This window comes from Labrus mixtus, chromosome 5 (genome assembly GCF_963584025.1).
Source record: "Labrus mixtus chromosome 5, fLabMix1.1, whole genome shotgun sequence".
Lineage (NCBI taxonomy): Eukaryota > Metazoa > Chordata > Actinopteri > Labriformes > Labridae > Labrus > Labrus mixtus.
The window spans coordinates 16,049,132-16,073,238 of NC_083616.1; the positions used below are offsets into that span (position 1 = coordinate 16,049,132).

General features: G+C 40.0%; 1 protein-coding gene and 1 long non-coding RNA gene across 5 annotated transcripts in view; one reads left to right on the forward strand and one right to left on the reverse strand.

Moving 5' to 3' along the window:
- Positions 1-24,107, reverse strand: part of grin1b (glutamate receptor, ionotropic, N-methyl D-aspartate 1b) — a 61,303-nt gene that overhangs the window by 14,801 nt on the left and 22,395 nt on the right. For 2 of the 4 annotated variants that reach the window (XM_061038156.1, XM_061038154.1), the window contains exons 5-19: positions 23,029-23,091; positions 22,006-22,103; positions 21,080-21,201; positions 15,686-15,860; positions 14,544-14,694; positions 12,565-12,651; positions 11,480-11,615; positions 10,765-10,892; positions 7,763-7,927; positions 5,997-6,115; positions 3,444-3,556; positions 3,219-3,367; positions 2,172-2,329; positions 1,894-2,055; positions 1,127-1,236 (exon numbers count right to left, since the gene is read on the reverse strand). In XM_061038156.1, coding sequence (XP_060894139.1) covers positions 1,127-1,236; positions 1,894-2,055; positions 2,172-2,329; positions 3,219-3,367; positions 3,444-3,556; positions 5,997-6,115; positions 7,763-7,927; positions 10,765-10,892; positions 11,480-11,615; positions 12,565-12,651; positions 14,544-14,694; positions 15,686-15,860; positions 21,080-21,201; positions 22,006-22,103; positions 23,029-23,091 — 1,936 coding nt within the window. The remainder of the gene's footprint in view (positions 1-1,126; positions 1,237-1,893; positions 2,056-2,171; positions 2,330-3,218; positions 3,368-3,443; positions 3,557-5,996; positions 6,116-7,762; positions 7,928-10,764; positions 10,893-11,479; positions 11,616-12,564; positions 12,652-14,543; positions 14,695-15,685; positions 15,861-21,079; positions 21,202-22,005; positions 22,104-23,028; positions 23,092-24,107) is intronic. The other 2 variants (XM_061038157.1, XM_061038155.1) reach the window with 1 other exon arrangement.
- On the forward strand, positions 7,292-7,485 carry LOC132974983 (uncharacterized). Its single transcript, XR_009673179.1, has 2 exons — positions 7,292-7,385; positions 7,416-7,485. It is a non-coding gene; the product is annotated as an uncharacterized LOC132974983 (long non-coding RNA).

Here is a 24,107-nt window from a genome sequence, read left to right on the forward strand (position 1 = left end):
TATTTTATTTTATTTTATATTTTATTCTTATTTTTATTTTTATTTTATTTTATTTTATTTTTATTTATTCTGTTTAATGTGTATTTTGTATTTTCGAGCTTCTTGTCTGTGCTGCTGTAACACCCGAATTTCCCCTCTGGGGATCAATAAAGTATTATCCTATCCTATCCTATCCTAAACTCAGTAGCACTAACTGTAGGAGCTATAGAAGAACAACGCCATGCTATTCAGTTACATCGATATGGCAGCTTCTTCGTCATCATGGTCCTTTCCACCTCTACCGCGATGACATCCAGATTTACATCTCCACCAATTCCATCACCACAGCAACCAGCTCCACACTAACAAACTGCCTTACTGAAATAAAAACATGGATGCATACAAATTGTCTAACACTTAACTATGAATACGACCACTGCAATAACATCCTTTACTGGACATCATCCAAAGTCCTCAATAATCTCCTATACATCCAGGACTTTACTGATCCAAACCCAGTCCTGTGACCACATCACCCCTGTTCTTCATTTCCACTTGCTCCCTGTCCCTTACTGTATTCAATACAAAATCCCTCAACCACCAGACCCCCTTATTGCTCATTGAGCTACTCCACTGTCACACTCCTTTCTGTAGTTGCTATGTTTGCTAGTTTCTTCTTATACTATGATGTTTTGATCTTATAACTTTTAACTATATACAGTGTCTTTGAGTACCTTAAAAGCACTTTATGAATAAAATGTATTATTAATAATATCAGACCTCAACATGCAAATCGTGCGACCCTTTCAGTGATAAAATGAATATACAGCTAAGTAACATGTTCTATTGCAATGGTGCAATTGATATTTATATATTTCTGATTTTAAAATGTGTTGCTTTATAACTCAATGCACATGCACTGAATGTGTGACATAAAAGAGGAAAAAGTCACAATCCTTAAACCAACATTACTGTTCATAGCTCATTTTTTGGCTATAGGTACAGTTTGCCTCAGATCATTCATTAGAACATCATAATTGTTTCAAATGAATGAACTTTTAAATCTGGACGTATGCTACTAATTTTAAATCTAGAAGCTAAACATTTACTTAAATGATCCACACCAGTCCATTAGTCTGCTTCTTACCTGCCATGTTCTCAAAGGTGAGGGTGGCAGGGGCATTACTCCTAGAGTCGCACTCCTGGTATCGTACCCATGTCTTGTCCAAGTCCTCCATGAAGCCATTCTCGTGGGAGCTAAGGAAAGACAATGAAAAATAGTAAGACATCAACACACAGCATAGGACCAAGTCTATGTTAACAAGTCATTAGGGCAATATATCTGTAGAGAATTAGAGAAGCATGAGGTGGGTACAAATAGAGGGGATGCAAAGTATGAACAGTTCATTAGTCGGGTATCATAGGCGTAATGGTAGAGAATAAGCAGAGTATCCAAAAGGTATTCATAGGGTTTCTTGAGGGCTACGTTGTTATCAGACTGTGTATCAGAATTCAAAATGTAACTAGACAAATGTTCACTAGACAATAACATGACTATCAGTGGGGTTTAAAAATGTATCTGATGGGTGTATCAGGAAACACAAGTGTAAGCAAGAAATTAGAAGGGTACATGTTGATCAAAAATGGGGTATAAACAGAGCGTCAGTAAAGTTTTCAAATGGAAGGCATCAATGGTCCATCGATAATATTAATAGGCTTTCTTAGCCTTTTTAAGGCTGTTGTGGCTATAAGCAGAGCACCTGTACAGTATTAGTATAGTATTATAAATGTAACAGAGTATCAAAAGTTGTTCAGTGAGATTTTTTAACATACCACATGGGTATCAAAATAGCCTCAACTAGGTATTGTAGAAAAGAACACGACTACCAGTATGTTTGTAGTGTTTCTTTGTACCTGAGAATAGCAAGAGAAACGTTTTGTTTCCATGGACTGTCTTTTCTCATTCCAATCCCAAAACCGGAACGAAAGAAAAGCTCTCCCGTAGTCACTAGATCGCACTTCTGCGATGCCTCGAACTCCAACACAGCGCTGTCCCAGATGAAGGCATGAAGCTTACTACAGAGGGAGGAGAAGAAAACATTATGTGTCTGGTGGATACAATTGATTAATGAATGTGGATCAAACCAGTCAAGTGTATGACAGATATAATCCCAAGTGTATAAACAGCTTACTTGTCTCTAACAGCTTGGATGGCCTCAGCAGCGCTCTCGTAATTGTGTTTCTCCATGTGCCTGTACATGGTGCTTAGCTCCACCTGCCGTCTGAAGTAAATATCAACCGAGCTCTGCTTCACTGTGGCGTAGATGAATTTATCTGACGGATTCCGAAGCTAAAAACAATTACAGCACAGAACATTGTCGATAGGCTCACATTTGATATTTTAATATTCATATTTCTACTCAAAGTTTCGATCAAGTTTCAACAAATTCTCAGTTCGGGATCACAAAACATGAATTGATCTATCTACAGATCCGTCTATACTTCGGTCTAATGTGTGTTTGTCAAATATCAGCGTGAATTGTCACCAGAGTACAGACGGGTGTTTCAGGCAAACAATCTACAAAGATAACAAATCATTCCCTTAACCAAATTCCCATTTAAACCTCAATAGCACAGTAAACTTCCACGTTAACCAGTTTAACCTGAAAGCTTCATATTTATCGTTTTTCTTCATCAGCTGTGAAGTGGAAACGTCCGGTTTAATACAGTCAGAGGAAAAAAAAAAACAATTGAGTCCTGTTTGTATTTTGTTATGAAATCCCGAGCCCCACAGACTGTCTCTCCTGTTGGTCTGCCAAACTCTGTGTCGGCTAATTATGACAAGCAGAGGTTGAGAGGTTTGTACCACTCTCAGGTTTAAAGTGACACTTAACTTCCATTTGTGACCAGAGCAGAGATCATCAGGAGTAAACCTGACCTGCCTCACAGCAATTCATATCTGGAAGCAGTGCAAATGTGCAAAAATCAGACAGTTTCAGTTTTCAAGATGTCCTAACCTTCTTCATCTGAAGATTGAGCTATCAAAGTGACACCAAAATATAACTTCATCCAATCAATCCACTATGAACTCAGTTGATTTACATCTAGTCAACTTATTCAGGTGATTTGAGCACTTAGGATAAAGCCAGTTGTTTTGTTTAATTGAGGCACAAAAGATTTGGAAGGGAGATAGTAATTGATTTATTTCAATAGAATGAGAGAAGAATTGAGTGTCTCACCCTGGGGTCATTGATGCCAGTGATGCGCTCCTCAGGCCGGTCCAACACAAGGAAGGCTGCCAGGTTGGCAGTATATGAAGCTACAATGATCATAGCAAAACCTGCCCACACCATACCAAGAATCCTCGCTGAGAAACTCCGGGGAGCTCCTACATACACAGACAGATTATTAGTGTGATCGATAGGACCGAAGGGCAGGATGTGTTCAATTAGAAGACAACCAACCTTCTCCTATCCCAGAGTTCAGGAGTACTCCCCATGAGAACCACATAGCCGAGGACAAGGTGAGGGCATCTTCTTCTTCTTCTTCACTATTCACTTTAAACCTTCCGAACGGGCTGCAGGAACACAGGTATGTTTTCTCAGTTGTGTTTTTTTAGGTCGTTCTAGAAACATTGCTGACAGTTACTGTTATTTTTCCCATCACTCAAGCAATTAAGACTTGTGTCTAAGGGCCCTTTTTAAGTGGCGTAAAGCACCTTGTCTGAAGGGTGTGGCGCTCAGACCATTTGGGGAGTGTCTGATTATATATTGGTATTTACAAGGCGCACAATCTGGGTGCAGAGCACAAATACGATGGATTATGTGGCTTGATTATACATAGGTGTGTTTTGTCGTAAAATGAATCAAACCAATCAGAGTGTCATTCCATTTAAGAGCCAGATGTACATGGCAGATTTCCATTTTTCTTCAAGGACGGAATGAACTCTGGCCGGCTCACTTAACTTCTCTGCTTTCATTTTGCCCCTGAATATCCAGAAACCCAAACAGAACATTGTATAAAAGATATGTTGATGGCAGAATGAAGTTATATTTCACTGAATTATTCTCACATCATCAGAAAGATTCAGTGAATATTTCCACGAGGCACAAAAGTGTATCCTCATTAATTTTTAAGATCTCCAGACACACTGACAGGATGAGACAGGATCTATGTTTAGTAATGTTCTGTGTTTTAAACATCAAATAAAGGCAGGCTGTAAACATTTATTTACTCATTTTCTCTGCTGAAATCCCTGGCTATATTCTATAATGCAGGCGGAATGGACACTAGACAGTCTGTATTAATAACTGTGGGCTGTATTTTCAGTAACACTCAGGAGATAAACAGTTATGTATAAGATTTATTATAAATCCAACTCTGTGTGTGTGTATGCTTCTGCATGTGTTTCTCCGTGTATTAAACAGAACGTGCCCTGGGACAGGCAAGGAGGAGTGCTTGGAAACAAACAGAAACAGAAACAAAAGCTCCCTGTCTGTCAGCCCTCCAATCCTTTAAACACTCTATTTGAATGTATCAGCACATATGATATTAAACTGTGGAGTAGGTGCGCTGTTGTACATCCTGTGTTTGTGGAATAAGCTCAGTGGACGGTCGTTGTGACGTCGTGTGCCCATGTTTCTAATGCATCCTCTTAATATCAGAAACATACTGTTCAACACACTTCAGAGTTTAGACCAGGTTTTAGGTGGTCTAAGGCACAGGTGTTTTCAGCATCCTCAAGATAGGAACATGCCAGATTTTTGCCTGGCCACACCTCATTGTAAAACAAATACAACGTTGACAGCTTTAATAACTGTCTTTAAAAATGTGCTCGTTCATTCATCTCTTAGACATTGTCACTCAACACCATCTCCTTTCTTGTTTCTGAAGTCGCTAGTTGGACCGTAAACTGTGGCAAAGTATGGACAAGGAAGTCTTGGCTTGAAGGCCTTTTTCACTGACAGCTGGCTAAATCAGAAGCCCTGAAAAGTTAGCCAACGCTCAGAGAGCCTGTATGGCAGTCAGTCAATAACTCATGTACTCTGAGGTTGCCTGGGGTGCAGTAAGTTGGCTGCTCACTCGCTCTGATTCCAACATTGCCCTTCCTGCCCCAGGCTTAAAAACCTGTAGGTCTTGGCAGTCCAAATCTTATTTGCAAGTGATGTAAACACTCATATCCCCCTGGCGTTGTGAGCTTCCAGACTGGGACATATTGAGCCAACTTGCTAACAGCTACAAGCAAACATTCTCACCAGTTAGAAACTTGTGATTCAATGAAAGCTTAGACTCAGCAGCCAGAGGACCTCAGAGATGACCAGAAAATATTTCATCCATAAAATATGATCCAGGTTTTCTTGAAAAGTTAATAATGTTATGTTGGCTCAATCCATGGAGACACAGCAGGCTTCTGTCTTTGTTTACCTGCAGAGCTTGCATCAGACACTAATCACAAAACTTTAGCTATGGGTAGATAACAATGGCAGATAGTGTTATGTATGTAGGATTTAGATGATGATAGTATACGGGTAAAAAAAAAGAAAGAAAAGAAACATGCTAACATGTTCAGAATTAAAAGTTGGCCAGCCCGACCAGGTTTTGTCTTTGTCCAAAATAAATTCCACATTGCTTAATGCTTAATGTATTCTTTGTTTATCTCGGCTTCTTGCTAATGTCTGCTTGTCTGCTAGCTTGTTTGAAAGTTCCGGATGACGGTCAGAAACTGTCAAACAGACGCCTGGTGGGAATTTCAAACTAAAAGAGATATAAAAATTACGATGTAGATCGATGTTTTGACTTTCCATTGATTTGATTGGATCATTGTTCCATCAATTGATTTCTCAATCCAGGTCGATGGATCGTTGCACCGCTAGTTAGTTAGTTAGTTAGTTAGTTGTATTTTTACAGTTCTAATGGAGGCCAAAACAGTCTTTTCAAATAAACGTATTATTAGAATAGCAGAATACCATCATGTATATATATATATATATATATATATATGTATATAGTGTAATTACCTGAACCGGTCTAATAGGTAAAGCATCACTGCCACCACGTGGACCGACAGACCGACTAACAGCCACAGTGTGCTCTGGAACGGCTGCATGAATGAATCCAAAGTGCTGCGAGGGATTTCCTGAACACACACAAAAACAACACGTCATTTTAACAATCCCATCATAATTATCATGCAGAATGTGTTGCATTCATACTTTATATATTTCATGTTGGACTCCCACCTATCGCCCCAAACTGTGGACAATCTGAAGCCTCCTAGCAACAAGTTGAGGTTGGTCAATTGACACAGTATTTAAACTGGAATGATAAATAATTTATATTACTTTGACGTTGTCTTTGAGCAAGGCACTAATCTCCAACTCTGCGTAACTATCTGTAATTAAAGAATAACTGTTTAATGCTCCAGCCAGAAGGAATTCATTATCCCTGTTGGATCCATAGAGGTATTAAACCAGTGGACCAGATATGACCCTGGATCAGAAGTGTGGAGGGTCGATGGAAACAATTGACCAACTTCCTGCTGCTGAGCCTCACTAGCAGTAAATTGGGTCACTGACTCAAAATATCCCAAATAATCTTTCAGAGCAGCATGACAGCAGCCTGATTCAAGCTGTAAGGAGGTCCAGATGTCAGGTCTGATTGAGTGTTATAGACTCTTTCTCCTGTATTGTGCATTTAAACCCAAACAACAATGGTTCAGCAGCTTCTTCATTGGTTTTCACCAATTTCATCATAATACCAATTCTTTGGACAACGATATGAAATTTGCCAATATCATAAATATGATTTCAATTTGATTTGATTCATGGACCTAGGGTCAATTTCAGATGTTATTACATACCCATTTAACACAATCAGCCAATTTCAGCAGAAGAAAAATTAATGTTGATTTGTTTTGGCAAATTTATTGATGAAACGTTTCTGACATTTCACTGATTTTTGAATTCATATGGTGTTGTTTTTTATCATTTGTCATTAAGGGCCCCATGATGAACATGACTATGCACGTTTGTGTCTCACCTTGATGAATTTTAATCACCAAAACATTTGAAAGCACCAGTTTGTGCCTTTTCTGCACCGTAGTGTAATCACGATCACGTCTTGAGTCCTCTTTTGCTTATTTTGAGATTTCTTTTGAATATATTTACACACACAAGTGGACTAGAATAGTGTTTCTGCACTATTTTAGCCATTCATACTTTCCCTAGCTGTATATAAGTAGCATATAAATTGGCATGGTAGCTGGAGAGGTGCCAGTCCAGTTCCTGAGCACTGCTGAGGTGCAAGACACCTAACCCCCCCACCAGCTCAGGAGCGCCCACTGTGGGCAGCCCCCTCACTCTGAGACCTCTCCATTAGTGCATGTCCATAGGATCCTGTTTGTGCATGTGTGTGTATTTCGGCCTATGTTTGTGTAGCATGTTTACTAGACAGAGTGTAAAAAACTAATTTCCCCTCGTGGGATCAATAAAGTATAAATTATTATTATTATTATTATTATTAATATTAATATTAATATTAATATTAATATTATTATTATTATTATTAATAAACAGAAAAGCTATACAGCCTCAAGTGTTCTGTAAGTTTGATTAGTCATGCTCTAGCCATAAAAGTTGTTATTCTAAAACCATAAAAAATCTTTTGCACCAATTATCTCCTGATCAAGTTTGCATCATCCCCTAGATGTTTTGTGTTTTTGTGTGTGGACTCCATCCAGAGAAAACTGTAATCTGTATCTGAGGGATCTGACACAACTGCTCACCTTCTTGACGAGGATGGTGAGCCCCTGGTATTTGAAGGGCTTGGAGAACTCGATGTACTGAGCACGCTCATTGTTGATGGTGAGGGGAGCGACTATCATGTCGGCCAGACCTCCCAGCAGCTCTCCCATCATGCCGTTCCACTCCTTCTTGTTGCTGTTGTTCACCTGCAGAAGGGGAAGGGACAACAGAGGTCAGAGGTGCCTGGTTTTACTCTAATATACATCTCCTCCAGTGGTGGGCACAACACTGACAACAGAGTTTTGTCTAAGCAGGAGGGGGAGTGGAAGAAAATGGATTTGATCCTTCAGGGTATCTATATGCTGTCAATGCTAAATGCTGGCTACATTGGAGGCTGCCAAAGATGGCCGTTGCTCTCAGAGGCTTTGTCATCATCAGACAATAGGTGATGGATTCAGAGATTGGAGTTGCTATAATAAATGTATAGATATATGGTTGTCTCTGTATACAAACTGTATGAAAAACAATAATAAGAATGAACTTCTGAGAAGTGGTAAGTAATGTGAAGGGCTGGTCAATATGGGGTGATATACGTAGATCATTCTTGAAAGAAAACAACTGGGAAGAAAAAGTGTTGACTAGGAATAGCAATCAGAGAGTGAATACCTCATTCCCTGTTGGTGTAGTCAGATTTATCTCTCTTCTTTTAGGTTTAAACATTCACCATATTTAGAACGTGGCCATGTCATCAAGCATCCACTTACGAGATCTACTTAAATGTAGTTATAACATGGTAATGCTGTGATCCAGGCTTGCAAATTGTTTAAAAACAGAGAATCTGACATATAAGTCGTATTTCAATGCTTCCTAATGAATCAAAAATTGAAAAACTATTTATAGAGGAAATCCAGTGGGACTTCAGGCCTTATAACCCACAGGCTATTGAACATAAAAAACAGCTAATTTAAGCATTCAACCACTTCCTAATTAACAGTACATTTACTACATTATATATACCTATCTATAGGCCGTTCAGGTCGCAAGGGTTTGGAGCTAATCCCAGTTGTCATTGGGTGAGAGGTGGGGTACACCCTGGACAGGTTAATCACAGTGTTACATATAAGCCCGATTCACACATGCACTCCTGAAGGACAGTCTTCCCCTGAAATGTTTCCAAGCTGGTCTTTCACACATGTCCCTCACAATGTCAGACAAGAGAGGGTGGAGGGTCTCCAGAGGCATGACATGGCTTAAAAAGGACACTACAGATATCACAGTATAATCTTTACAATGTGTCCACGATGTCAGATGAAACAACACAATCTGACGGTACACTGACAGTGTTTTGCCAGAATATCAATGCTAGAAGTAATTGGACGTATTTAAAGTAACCAGGCAAGGGTGGAAAAGAACATGCTGGCAAGCAGAGAAAAAGTCTGAAGCAGTTCAATTACGTGCACAGAGAATCTGTTTAAAAATTGTTAAACAGAATGAATGACAGCCAGAGATATTCTAAAAATATATACATTTGAAAAAAAGGAAAGAATTACTGACATTGATGAATTTGTAAAATGTATTTTCAAAATGAAGAATAATGTCTTTACATTGGTGTTTGTGTTTTTATTGTTTGGTTTGGTTGTTAGCACTTTGGTCTGGATTGGATTGGAATAAAAGCATCACTGTTCTCAGGAGGGAAGCACCTTGACTAAGTTGATGTTTTATCCGTCCTGGATTTTTATTTTATCTGTGAATCTTTTATCTTCCCCGAAAATGAAGAAGATATTTCAACTAAAAATAAATCTGTAGCAAGAGACAGGGGAAGGGAGACATGTGAAAGGAGAAAAGTGGGAGGAGAAGAGGAGGAGGCATCACAAAAAGGCAGACTGTAGGGAAAATAAAGGGAGGAGAGGAAGCGATGGAAGAGGTGATGGAGGAGGTGAGAGGAGAGCTAGAGTCATTCGGAGCAGCAGAAAGAGAGAGAGATGGTAATGACGAAATGTCTCTCAGCTTCAACAAGGTCAGAGTCAGGGACAGAGCGGTGGTCGCCATAGCAACAAGCCTCAGCGCTATACTGGTGTTGAATCAGTAAACAGGTCAGAGAGACGGAGAGTCACAGTGACATGAAAGTACGCCAAGTTTTAATCACGTTTCCACAACATCATCCGGAGAAAACAAGAACTGCTGCTTGTTTCCATACCCTACTGCTGTGTGAAAAATAGTTCACTGTTTGATGGAGACACAAACAACTGCATCAAACCCATTGTAAGAGAGGAAACGTTAAGATGACAACATCGAAAGATGTCCGTCAGAGCTTAGAGGGATGTAATACCACATGGCAAAGAAGAGAGCTGTATTCCTTACTGTATTCTCAATGAGCAATAGGGTGGAACAAAATATTGATAGGACAATTTATCATTGTCCTGACTCGTGTAATTCAAGTATTGAATCGATGGTGCCTATGGTATCCATTGATGGAATATCAATATACAGTAAATATATTTTTTATTATTGAGCTCTAAAACAGTTTTCCCTGCCAACTGGATTCACTGTGCCACCATTCATGACTCCTCTCTATAGCGCTTACGAAATGAATGAGGGTAGTGTCAACAGAATGAATTGGCTAAAGAACACGTTGACAGCAGGATAAAAAGAGAAGACAGTAGTATAATGATTTATGATTGTCTTGCAAAAAATCAAATATCGAATTGCTGAATTTGACATTATTGTAATTAAGGGCCCCTTACTATGTGTCATATTGTATTGTTCATATGGTATGGTAACATTGCAGAAGGGATCCTTGTAGTAATAGACCTTTGTGTTAAAAATAATATTCTTTCTATTCAACCATATTTAGCCCATAAATCACTTCCATCAAAGCCACCAAAGCTCATTGACAAAAAAAATACCTTCAACAACATTAAATACCCTCCAAAACACGAATTGCAGCATGGAGGCCAAACAGCTACAAGAGTCTGTATGTTGCCTGAGAGGCAAAAACCTAGAGGGAAACTGTCTGTTAAATAAGGAAAGGCGATATACTCACTCGCTCTTGCGTGCCAAATTTTCCATCAGCCACCAGATGAACCTCATAGGTGAAGTTCATGCTCATCGCCAGTTTGATGAGCAAATCGATGCAGAAACCATAGCAACACTGAGGGACAATGGGCTGACCTGGAACACACACACACACACACACACACACACACAACAGTGGAATTAGGAATGACATGTCCTGAGCGTGTATTTTTGTGAGGACTAGTTGGGAGGGTTGAAGGTGTGAAACATATTTTTGCCTCAGCTTCTCCTCGACATAAGTTTAAAACATGAACATAACATTTTCTACCAAATTCAAAGCAGATTTCTTTGGACCGGTCTCCACTGGAAGGAAGCTGGTGTCAGTGTCATAAGAACTGAATACATGGAATGACAGCTGGAGGCAATTAAATCAAACCTTATTTCATCACCCAGTTTTAAACTCTTTATAAAACAAACTACTAGTGTCGCTAATGTAACTTTGTTTGTTAGTTTGTTTTTTATTTGTTTTCTTAGAATAAGATTTATGTTAGAGACATAAGTCTGTTTATGCATTTTGGGGAATTCCCTTCTTTTTGGGAATATGTGCATGCCCCTGTAATGTTATCCACTAACCTTTTATGGTGAATGTATGGTGTAAAGTAAGGGTTAAAATTAAGACAGTCTACATCCACCCTAGTGCCTTAAGAGGTTAAAAAGTATGTGTAAAAAACAAGTGTGAGTACCTGGGGTGGTCCCATTGGGTCCAGTACAGATAACCTTCTTGATTAAGACTCCATTAACAGTGTATTCCTCTTTACACGTCCCGTCAGTCTTTGTTGGCTTCACATATACAAAAGGCTCCTGATGGATCGTCACAATCTGCACAGAAATAAGCACACAAACACAAACACACTCGCAAGTTTTATAGTGTAAATTCCTAACTTCCCTTTTTTGCTGAAATTTCAGACCAGAACTGTGTGAAGTCCAACTGTACAGACGTCTGTCGTTAGCTTGATATAAACTCTGTAAGGAAACTTTTTATTTCGGTTTGTATGCTTGTGTTGGTTCAAATAGTCTCTCAGTATTTTATCCTGCAATATATCGGTCTAAGATACCTTTCCACTAGTGGGTTAAGAAACAAATGTTTTCACTATAGTTGCTGGGGGTTACAGTGGCTCAAGGTTTAGTCCTGGTTCCTGTTCCATTTGCCTTTTGCCTTTTGTGTGTTTCTGACTGGACAGAAAAGAAGAGACTTTATGTCATATTCAACTGCAATCCCTCACTTAAGAAAAATATGCTGCTAGATTATCAATTTAACTCTAAAATAATCTAGAGCTCAATCTTGGAACCCATCAAATGTTGTCTAGCGATGTTGTAGCCTATGAAAGCTATGACAAACTTGTCAGGGTGTCCTGTGTAGCTAGTGATTAGAGATGAAGGACTTCCTGCCCAGACTTCTTATTTACAATACAACTACAACTTATTTTAGAAGTTTTGACAGTTTTTCAAACATATTTATAATACAATTACTTTAAGTTTAAGGTTTTTTTCTTCACTACACAGTAGAGAAGCCATTCAAGTTTTCATTGTACCTTGGTATAGTTATATTGTGTTTGAAAGGCTACTGTAATGACCAAATTTCCCCACAGATAAATAAAGTATGCCTGATAATGTTTTATCTATTTCTGTTGAGAATCATGATGGGAGGTGGTTTTGAGAAATGATGCCTGAGAACAGTTTGTTCACGATCGTTCATTCCACACAACATTTTCCATTGACTTGCACTGATCACGGTTTAATAGCAGCAAAACAAGAGCAGACAGAGTACCTTCAGTTTAGTTGACATCTGGTATCCTACTGGTTTCTCTGTCTCTCCTCCTGGCCAAATGATCTTCCTCTGAGGGTTCATCACAACCTGAAACACACACATGTACGCAGACAGGTTGTCATGTTGTTCCAGACAGGTCTCACTGTGACAAGCTGACTAAATGACAGCATCAATACTGCATCCGTGCATCAATAGTTAAACAGGCCAGGGACTAGTACACACACACAGTCAGCTTGGTAAAGATTCTGCAAAACAAACCCGTGAATGATGCTTCAGTCAGGATATTTTACTTATTCAGACTCTATTAAAAGTTGTGCTCAGTGAGTCACTATAACACGGAAGTTGCACTTGTGAGGGATGTGCCGAATTAATGAAGCTAGCTTGACTTTTAGCATAAATAACACATAATCCTTAATTTCCCATAATGCACCCTGGTAGTTACTTACATAAGAGTCTCCCACATTTGGAGACGGCCAAGTTTGACATATTTTCACTGTTTTCAAGGCTAACCAAGACAAGATATCAATATCTAAAATAGGTGGAATCAACCTTGTAACCACAAATGTGATCAGGTGTTTAGGTGTGACACAGTGTTCAACTAGTTGTTAAACCAGGCAGGATCAGGTGCGCCAAGTGTATGACCAGGGGTGACCACAAGAACTCAAACAAACTAACCAATTGAGACATCGGTAGACCCGCAACTTCTGTTTCCTGTAAAGTGAAATTAGGGTTTTTGTCAATGGAGACTGGTGGCTGAGAAGATAGGGATGTAGAAACCGTTTCTGGTTAAATAAAAATATCTTACTCTTTATCAGAGAGATCTAAAGGTCTGTTTAGAGTGAGCGTTTAGGTGTGGCCATGTGAACAGTATAACCATGTGTTTATCTTGGTTTTCAACAAGCTGCAACCAAGAACATATAATATCCAAATGTGAAACCAGGTTTAACAATGTGGGGTGTACATGGGGCAGCTGTGGCTCAGTTGGAAGAGTTGGGTGTCTCTCAACAGGAAGGTTGGGGGTTCGATCCCCAGCTCCTGCAGCCACATGTCCAATGTGTCCTTAGGCAAGACACTGTGAATGTGTATGAATGGGATTAGTTACTTCTGACGGTCACTTTACATAAAAACCTCTGCCAACAGTGTGTGAATGGGTAGATGTGACCTGCAATGTAAAAACACTTTGAGTAGTCCCAAGATTAGAAAAGTGTTATATAAGCATCCATTTAGCTCAAGTCCAATATTTTAAACATGTCAATGATTAGATTCATTTATTTAGGTATTCATGCAGTTGTGACGGCTGTTTAAGTAAAAGTACAACTTGGTTAATGATGAGGTTTGACAAGGTGTTTAATGAGTTATATATCTCTGTCTATAACTAGATAAATAATCAGGTGTGACCAGGTTTTTTAGTTTTAATAAACATTACTGTGCTGTAAGAAGCACAGAGCGAATGACACACGGAAGATGTTTTGGCACTGCAGGAGGACTGCAGGAGGACTCTCAAGCTTTTAGTAAACCAAAAATAAGCATTTAATAACCTCCACTTGATTCACAAAAACCTTGATTAATGAATCCGACAGTCTATCCTTCAGGTTGTTGCTGTAATTTACCACTGGAAACTTTTGATCTTCCAGGTCATTTGTTTGTATATTTATTCATGGCGTGCTTTTCATTGACGATTGAATGTGGAGAGCAGAATGTGAGACTGCACACATTTTTAGGTGGATCATGTTTTAACAAGTGAACATTGCTTGCAGATGTGCATACGAACGATTTTATGCATCCGACTTAAGTTTTGCCTGTGCCATTTTCCGGGTTTTTGATGTATGAACACTTTTAGTTTAGATGCTATGCATTGTATTATAAATGAGACCCCAGGTTTAACTGGGTGAATAACCAGTTGTATTACTAGATAAATAACCTTAAGTAATCAGGTCAAAAACCAGATTTATAACCCGGTGTAACCAGGTGTACTGTACCTGTGATCCGTTGAAGACTCCGACCTGGATGAGGCGACCTGGTTTTTGTTGGTAGTTCAAGATGCTGTAGGTAGCAAAGCGTCGGTCGCCATCATCGTTAAACTCAATTCGTCCCGTCAGACCATCAGGGTACTTTGATGCCATCAACACCCTGAGGAGCCAATCAGAAACCAGTGGAGTCAGGATCAGCTCAGTGGAAATGTGGATGCCCAACTAAAAGTGAGAACATGTCACGTGATGCTGTCGCTGCTTCTGTGGGACTGTCTGTAATAGTGGAGCAAATAAATAAAACTGATTTGACTGGACTTGATGGTCTATATGGGTCACACAGAGGAGAGCAGCAGTGACAGAGAGGTTCATTATCCCAGTTGTGTCAGAAGAACTTCCAGCAGAAGCAAGATCAGATCAGTGAAGCGTCTCAGATTCTTATTCCCGAGCTGAAGGAGGAGGAAAGGACTCCATGTTGACGATCAGAAACTCAAACTGGATAAACTGCTGAAGCAGTCACACAACATTTTCTTCACCGCCTCTACAAACTGTCCAGTCGGGAACTCAGTTCTGTAAGTGAGTGATCTGGAAAACTTACACTTATACTAAAAGGCCCCCTAGTAGATTAGGTAACTCACCTCAGGACTGTAGTAACTGCAGTTGATATAAAGCCTTAGATCTCATAACCTCTAATTTCATAGGCCAAGTTGTCAGTAAAAGCCTCAGCTGTAATACTGCTAGAAGAAATGCATATATAGACTGGTCTTTGATCCAGTTGTGGTCAAAGGTGTGTGTTAGGATCTTATTCGTTGTGTCACCACCCCAAAAAAAACCCTTGCTGAGCAACAGCCAATGGAACAATCAGATCAAATCATAGCTTTTTACACAGTATTCAAAATCTCCAGTTGCTCTGACTGATGTTTCCCTGCCATTCTCAGTCACAATTCATAGCTTTACTTTGAATTATTTAGGTGTTTTTTGTTTTAAATAAAGAAGTAAAGTGATTCACAGATAAATACTCTGTAGAAAAAATAATAAAAGAAGAAACAAAACTAAAGTTTAAAAAGGATAGTTTAACTTTGTTCTGTAACTACATCATCATCACTGCTCCAGATGGCCATTTCACCTGCAGGCTAGGTCATAGACGTACTGACCGTTTGAAGAGCGGTCCAGTCCTCCAGATGTTGGTGTTTCCCACGCAGCCCCGTGGCGGCTCAGTGATGTTCTCTTTCTCAAAAAGCTCCTGCAGGGACTGAGCCACCACCGCGACAGCATCCGCAATGTGCGCCGACTCGTTTTTACCGTTAATCAGCTGGAGGCCAAGCAGGCCTACACCACACATAACATACATACACAAAACATACACACACACACATTCACACGCACACACAGCAGAGAAAGGTAAAACACACAGCAGGGAGCTAATGAGGCTGCAGACTGAAAGTGCCCTCATTCGTACAGACATGTTAATTAAAAAAAACTCTCACACTCACTTTAATTTTACAGATGTAACTAAAAGAGGGCTTCAGTGTAATCATTCAAACACTCTCACACATACAGGCACACACAATCAGGGCTTCAGGCGTCATCTCATTGTTCAGTAATACCAAACTGCATGCTGGGAGTTCACTCTGAGAATCACAGCCGTTTGTCTCTCAGGACAGAATAAGCTTCACTGAGACGTTATGAACTGTGTCTGTTGTTTTTCTTCAGCAGAAACTTGTCACACAGTGATGAAAGTGTCTGCATCCATCCTCCAGCTTATTTCCAACAGCTTGCTAACACTGCTAGCATTCCCCAAAGAAACTTCTGCGAAATAACTCATGAACAATAGCTTTGGAAAACAGTGTGAGGCGACAGCAAATTCTGTTTCCCACAGATGCCACTAGGTTCCACTGACAAAAAATATATATATATTTGCCATCATTCATCCTTAAAAGTAAGAGAAACAGACAAGCAACTTCCAGCTGAAAGCACAAATACTTTCCCCTGAAACCCCAGAGAGCAGTTGCTTCTTCACAGTACCAAAAAAGACGAGCAACTTCAACTGAAATTGTTGGAAACAGCCAACTCAACGTCAATCCAAACAAATGGCAACACAACAACTAGGTTAAATATCCTGTAATACCAATGGGTAAAGCCAGTTGACATTTCCACCTTAAACTTATGGGTACAGATAGCAACCAAGTAAACACATCTATCACATTTTTAAAATTTTCCATAATAAGTGATGGGTTTTTTTTCGATTTCATTCCCAAGTAAGTTACAGCTACCTCCCTCAAATAAAATAAAAACTATGAAATCTTTTCTGCTAGTTTAAAACCACTGGGTATTGAAAACTAATATTTTCAACTACTTTTAGCCTACTTCTTTTGGTGGGCCAATCACATCTCTTTCATGAACAACATTAAGCTAACATCCTGACCTTAAACTCCTGAACACAATAAGCTTACAATTCTCCCATCAACCACAAAGGAGTGGAACGTGTCACCTCTTTTTCCAACGCAATTGACCAACACTCAAGCATCCTGAATACAATTAACTGACATGTCCCCGTCTCCCTAATCACTAAAACACATAGGCGCAGTCAGCTCACATCCTTATTGGAGGATGCGCATAGCTGGAGTAAAACTGATGGTTACAGTCCACTTGTGCTTGTAATTAAAATGAATGAATTCCACTGAAGCACAACGTACTTTGGATGGGAAATACTAACAGTGTTATCAAGCTGTTGTTAAGGAAATTAGAGCACCAAATGCAGACACTCTTTTCTTATAATGTGACAAGCATCTGGTGAAGAAAAAACAACATCAAAATCCATAATGTCACAGTACTGCTGTATAGGTTTCTTTTGAGGGATTCGTTTTAGAAGCAACCTGTGCACAATTCTATCAAACTGTACAGATAGAGGGGGCGGACATAATAACACCAGCACTTGAATAGGCCAATGCAGTCCAACACAACAGCTCTGCAACCAAAAACAACCCCTGAATGGCCCTGTTTTTGTTGACAATTGTTAACCTGAAATGCTGTCAAGTAGCTGACAGCAAATTTCCATCGCTCCACTGTCTTCCACTTATCTGGGTTAGTCAGCAATGTTTTCCTTCTCGGGGTTCCTGGAGTATTCTCAGACCAGATGATACACATATAATCCCTCCAGTGTGTTTCACCCTGGGGTCAACCCTGGGGTCTCCTCCCTTCTACCCAGAAAACCTCAAAAGGAAGGCCAGCAAGAGGATCCTGATCAGATACCCAAACCACCTCAGCCAGATCCTTTGGAAAATGAAAAGAGGCTCTGCTACATGTTTGCCCCTGGCTGTCCAAGTTTCTCATCCTTCTCTAAGTCTTCTAGTCTGTGATCAGTCTTTTCAACTCTACTGGAAAGATTATGACCAGTGCAAATAGTTTGAACTTAATTGACAGTTACAGATGCTTTACCTGTTTCACATCTGCTGTCCAATACAACATGTCTTTACATTTCTGTTGATGAAGAATCAATCCAGCTGTCCATCTCACAATCCAAGATAGTCCATTCCTCGCTCATTAACAAGATCACGAGATACTTCAGCCATATGAGCAGCCTCTTTCCACACCATCTCATGTCAACGTGTCTTCAGTCATTTGTCTTAGGCTTGGGTACATGACAAAGTTAAATAACTAATAAAAACTATTTTGGTTATGCAGAAATGGAAGATTATAACAACTTCAACTTAGAAAGTAGTGAATAAGTTCAAGTAAGACGTGGTTCGTTCATTCATTCACCTTTGTCTGACAGCTTACATGACCTCAACCAGACTGAATTTACAGAGCCTTATTCGATCATTGATGTCTAGTGTGCTAATCTTAGCCAGCAATGCAAGTTTTAAACCTACGTTTGTACAACCCTGTGACCTTTAAACTTGTCATTCTCTTTGTAAGACAAAAAGACGTCTGACAAAAGCATATCGTGAGAAACAGCACAACCTAATGTTTGGGTTCATCCAAATATCTTCCATTTAAACCTGAAGCGTGGTGCAGAATTTAATAATGAGAATTTCCTGCTGCAGTGTTCAACTCAAGGTCACCACACAAGATATCTTTTGGAGCTTTCTGCCACATCTCCTCGTTGGAGAAAAAAACCTTTAAAAGATGTGGCTGAGAGCTCTGCAGGAATCTAGTACGTAAACCTTGAGTTTTTGACAACTCTGGATAAGCGATGGAAGAGATGTATGAAAGTTAAAGCTCAGATAAAGTAAAGGCTTTAATCTGAAACAGTTTCCCTAAAAAGAAACCTCAAACTTCTCCAACTGAGACATAACAGCTGAGGGATATTTTCAGAGTGCAGTCTGGCTACACTTTTAAGAACATGATGGATCATTTTTTGACACATCTTGATCTCAGGAGGGACAAAGATGTGTAGAAAAATGACACATCATTTTTTAAGAGTGCATCAGCTGGTTGGTGAGGATGTTATCTCAAAATAAAAGCCACAGCAACAGAGCGGGGAGCCCATTACCCAGCAGCCAGAAAGACCCACGAAATGTTTAAAATGTACATAATGAGGGTTTAGTTTCAGTTTATGGACTCTTTGAACAGTTTGTCCAGTCAAATGAAATTTGTTGCATTATTAAAGAATTGTTAAATGTCTTAATGCTCTCAGCTGCCTTTACAATGTTATAGTTGTACCTTTACTTCAGCAATCGTAACTTCACTGCTGAGCATCCAAATCACCAAAAATGTTTCTGATTCATTTCTTTTTACTTTAGAGAATTTAGTATGAAGAAATACTGTATATTTATTTCACTTGATGTTCTCCCATTTAGACGACCTCTGGTGAGGTCAAACAGAAATTGGTGATTTGGTGTTGCTTTAAGTTTGGGGGTTTCTTCAAAAAATACTTTTCCATGGAATTGAACAGCCCCTGTCCAATGGCAGAGAGTTGTGCACATACTCCAAGTATAACAGTGTATACATGACGTAGTCCTCTGGCTGACTGAGTAATCTGCTGGTTAAAATAACCCCCGCATCCTCTCTATCAGGGCAGGTTCAGTGTTGCCGTGGACAGGTCTTCTGTTGACCAATGGCAGAGGGCAAAGCATCAAGCAGGAAACAAGAAGCAGCGGCGGCATCTTACCAGTGTTCGTTCAGACACACGTCAAGGTAACCGCAGCGACATTAGCTGATTAGCAACAGCCACCCCCACCCCACCGAACCTGAATAAAGCTTAACCCCGACCACCCCCCTGTTCGGCAGCATATGTTATTGGCTTGTCTACTGTGAGAACGGGCAGACAGGCGGGCGGACGACACACACTATAGAAGATGAAACAAACAAAAAGATGTTAGACACATTTAAAGCCACAGTTACAATGAGCCAGAAAAGAAAACAGTGGTTAAGAACCTTTAAACATGTTTTATTTTAAAGGGATGTTTAAACGTTCAACCAGCAGTCAGAAGAAAACCAGAAAGAGAAACACACCAGGACGCTGAGAAGCTAAATGGCTGTGATGAGGATTAGTTTCCGTCATCAGAGACCTACAGCACTACTAGAGAAAAGAAAGATATGGAGAGCAGCCATGTTTCCATCCAAACACTTTAAAGCCATGATTGGATAGGAAGAATGCAACATCAAAAAAGCAGTAGTCTTTACACTCGTTTTTTTAATGAGTAAACAACTGATGCCTTGAATATTCTCGCGAACAGCAACACAGTAATCCCCTAACAACATCAGAAAACTAGAAACCTACAACAAATGAAAAAATGTATGCTTCAAAAAAGATTTGCTGCAGTAAAGCTCAATAATCCATTACTCTTTGAAAGCTTTGAGGGACAATCCAATTGACCAAAGTGCTACCCCTTATTTTGGTGTGCCCTCGGGGTAGAGCCTCTTCAGAATGCAGGGGTGTCCTACATGGACATGGAGTTGAAATCATACATTATATATCGTTGTTTCACACACTGGAAAACACTGCACTGTCACTTACAAATCGTTAATCGCTAAATAAAGTCCTATGGACATCAGGAATAGATTTTCTCAGCGTATTTAAAATGTCAACATTATCATCAGCAAGATTTTGCCTATTCTGCAGCTCTACGTTTTATATTCAGATTCCTCATTTCCCAGAAAAATCTGCTTATTGCAAAGGAATTGAGTTGAATGTGAACTGAGTCATGAACCTTTTTTTTAAACAGCATGACATCCTGTGTAGTCTGAAGTAGGTACAGTCTCAAAATTGAAAGCTAAAAATATAAATATAGAAATACAGCCATAAAGTCTTAAGGCTCCTGAAGACTTAGATTTTTTTCTCAGTAAGAAATGTCTTTATTTTACTTATGAGCTGCTGCTATGTCTTGATATCAGATGTGTGATGTCCCATATAAATGTTCTTTAAATCATAGAAAATACCAGAGTTTTAAGATATGCAAAACTCTGAGCCTTGGCTGAGAATTATCTTGAGCGTTGGATGGAAGCAGGGCTGAGAGATAGAGACCGAGAAAAACTTCTGGAGGAGTAAGGAAGAAAAGCAAAGAAGACGAGAGGTGAGGACGAGGAGGCAGAGGTTAACATACCGTCTGGGGCTTCACTAAGAGCTTTGCCAGTCATCTCTCGCTCTCCGACCAGCCAGACGTAACCAGAGCCAGTCATGTTGAGCTGACGGGCTGCTTTATACACAGCCGCAGCTTCGTCCTCGCTGCAAACACACAAAGGTAAAATTTAGTTTTTTTCATTCACAGTGCAACTATACAAACAGAGCTGCAAATCTAGTGGTAACTCTCCGTAACCATTACCTAAAGCATTACCAGTGAAAATCTAACCTCGTACCAAGTTACACCATCACAACACAAAGGCACCATAACAAAGACATAACACATGATTGCAAACGAATCAAAACAATACATCTCATATCAAAAGTAGAAGAGCTTGAATAGTAAAGCCAACAGCAGAGTTGGGTGCTATTGTTTTGGTAGTTTTTTTGTTTTTTTTTACCTTTTGGCTTTTCAAAATTGGTAATCTAACTGATCAAACAGTTATTATGAAATACAGATGCACCTTGCTTACAAAGCTAGCCAGAGTGTCAACTTGTTCAACCCTCTAGTCCAAATATGGTCTCTTTGAAACAGTCAGTTTTTACTTGTCAGATCTCCTTTTTTACCACCTACAAAATCCCTTACAACCAACCCTTCACTCCCAGTCTTTTGCCTTGTTGCATGTCTTAACCTGTCGATGTCTTAACAGCAACACACAACCAAGGTCAGGTTCCTTATGAGAGTCAACATGGCACATCCAATCAACAGAGAAGATCAATTTACTTTTTCTTACCCCAGTATCCCTTCAACCATCTACACCCTAAGAAAACATAGAAGATGCTACAAAGATAATCCTAGCGACCAAATACCAACTACAATGGTATCACCTATTAAAAGGCCCTATAAAATACCTGGAAAACCCCTTGTAATGCCCTAGCAACCACATCTAATTCCTTTTTTATACAAACCTAGCAGAGAGGATAATGACTCGAGCCTCCAAGTCTTTGGCCTCCAGCAGCAGAGATGTGAGGTTGGTGTCCTGGCTGAAAAGCAGCACCTTCTCCGCCTGGAGGACCACCACGAAGTGCAACAGTTGACAGAGCGGGGCGGCAGGTCACATCGTAGGACATTGAGAAACACGGCAGAACAACACGACACAGGAAACATCATAGAGCACACATTATTAGCTCTGCAGTTCATATACCCTCCCTCACCAATCCCCATTTCCCTGCCCCTGTGACCCCAGCCTCGACCATGCTCCCTCTCACCCACACTACCACGGGCAGAGGAGGGCGGGGCAAAAAAAGGAGACAAAAAGTGTTCAAGATCTGCTGAACTGAAATAAAAATCAAAGTCGAAGCTTGAATACAAAGAAGGGCAAAAAGTTGTGGGTGGTGTGGTGGCACATGCAAACTGAGGCGCTTTCAAGACTCCAAACCAACCAACCAACCAACCAACCAATCAGGGACGTGCATGTTAGAGCGCGCTGATGCAACCGCAAATTAAAAAAAGATCTGAGTGGAGAGAAGGCAGAGGGGGTGGAGGAGGGAGGCAGGGAGTACAGGAAGAGGGGGGGAGTAACAGGTTCAATTCCCAAAAGTAAAAGAAAAGGAGGTTTGATGCTGCAGAGGAGTGAGAGGATCCTTGTGCGTGGTGTTCCTAAAATCTGCAGATAGAGCCTAGCCTAGGCCTGGCTGCATGCAACCCTTCACATGGAATAAAAACTCAGGGAGGAGAAAGAGAGAGAGGAGGGAAAGGAAGAGGAAGGGTGTCTCTCCTGCGAGTGTAAACCCATTCCCAGTGTGCAGGAATCATGAAAAATCAAAAGAAAGAAAAAGGATGGTGGAGAAAAGACGTGCCACCAGGATAAGAGTCTATCTCTGGAGCCGGGTTGGTTTTGGGTGGGTGGGGCTGACTGGTGTTTTGCTACTACTGGGCGAGCTCAGAGATTGGTTGGGCGGCGTGCATCATTTGACCATGCAAGTTTATACCTTGGGTGTTCTCCTGAAGTCATAGTTCTGTTGGTCGATGTTTTCATAGTTCCTGTTTTTAGTCTGATGGGTAATGTGCACAGAGAAAATATGCAGACACAGAAGATTATAGACAGTCAGAAAAAATGGGGGGCAGTAAAGCATTCAAAAAATGATAGGTTTTTTTTTTTTTTTTTTTGCTTTGAATCAGGAGGCTAGAGGGAGGCCAGAGCGCCCAAACACATCACAGACTGTCTGCCTGTCTGTCCATGCCGTGTAACACAGTGACCTCATGGTTTATTTCGTCAGTTATATTTAGTTTGGGCGATAAAAATACATCAGAAACCTGCCTGCTGCTCCGATCAGGCTGTGTGCTATTTTTAGAGCTTTCGGAGAACAAAAGAACCAAATAATCAGTTTTCGAAGCGAATCAAAAAAAACCTGTCAAACTCCAATGCTTGTTCTCACAAACATTTTGAAGCTGATTCACCAACCACAGAGCTGAAAATAGGTCTATTTCAGCTTAACAACATGTAAATCAGACAGACTGGGACTGTGTCACTAATTCTTTGTTCACTCAATACATAATTAGGAGACATTCAATACTTTGCTTAATATTGAGCAGAGAATAGGGAATTTTGGACCCTAAATTACTGCAAGTTAATGTTCCTTACTTAAAATGCCTCCTGAGACCCCCTACTCCCCCGATAGTCTCACGCTTTGAAGAATATGTGTGAACAACCATCTCAGGAAGAATTCTGACATTTTCTAGACATTTTCAGAAGTGCAATTGAGAAAATGGCTCATGATTTCAGGACCGAAACTACCAGCTTCAGCCTCAGTTTGTTAGCATGATATCCTGACTTTAGATCTTTCAGCTTTAGCCTCAATCCCTTAGCATGATATGGACCTGTTAGCTTTATCCTCAATTTATTAGCAAGATATCATGTCCCAAATTATATTAGCTTGAGTCTTGCTCTGTTCGCATCATCATTATTATGACCTGGGACCTGTAAGCTTAGGCATCAGTGTTTTAATATGATAGCAGCTTGGAAAAACCATAATGCTTCAAATGTTTGACATTAGTCACTAATAGCAAA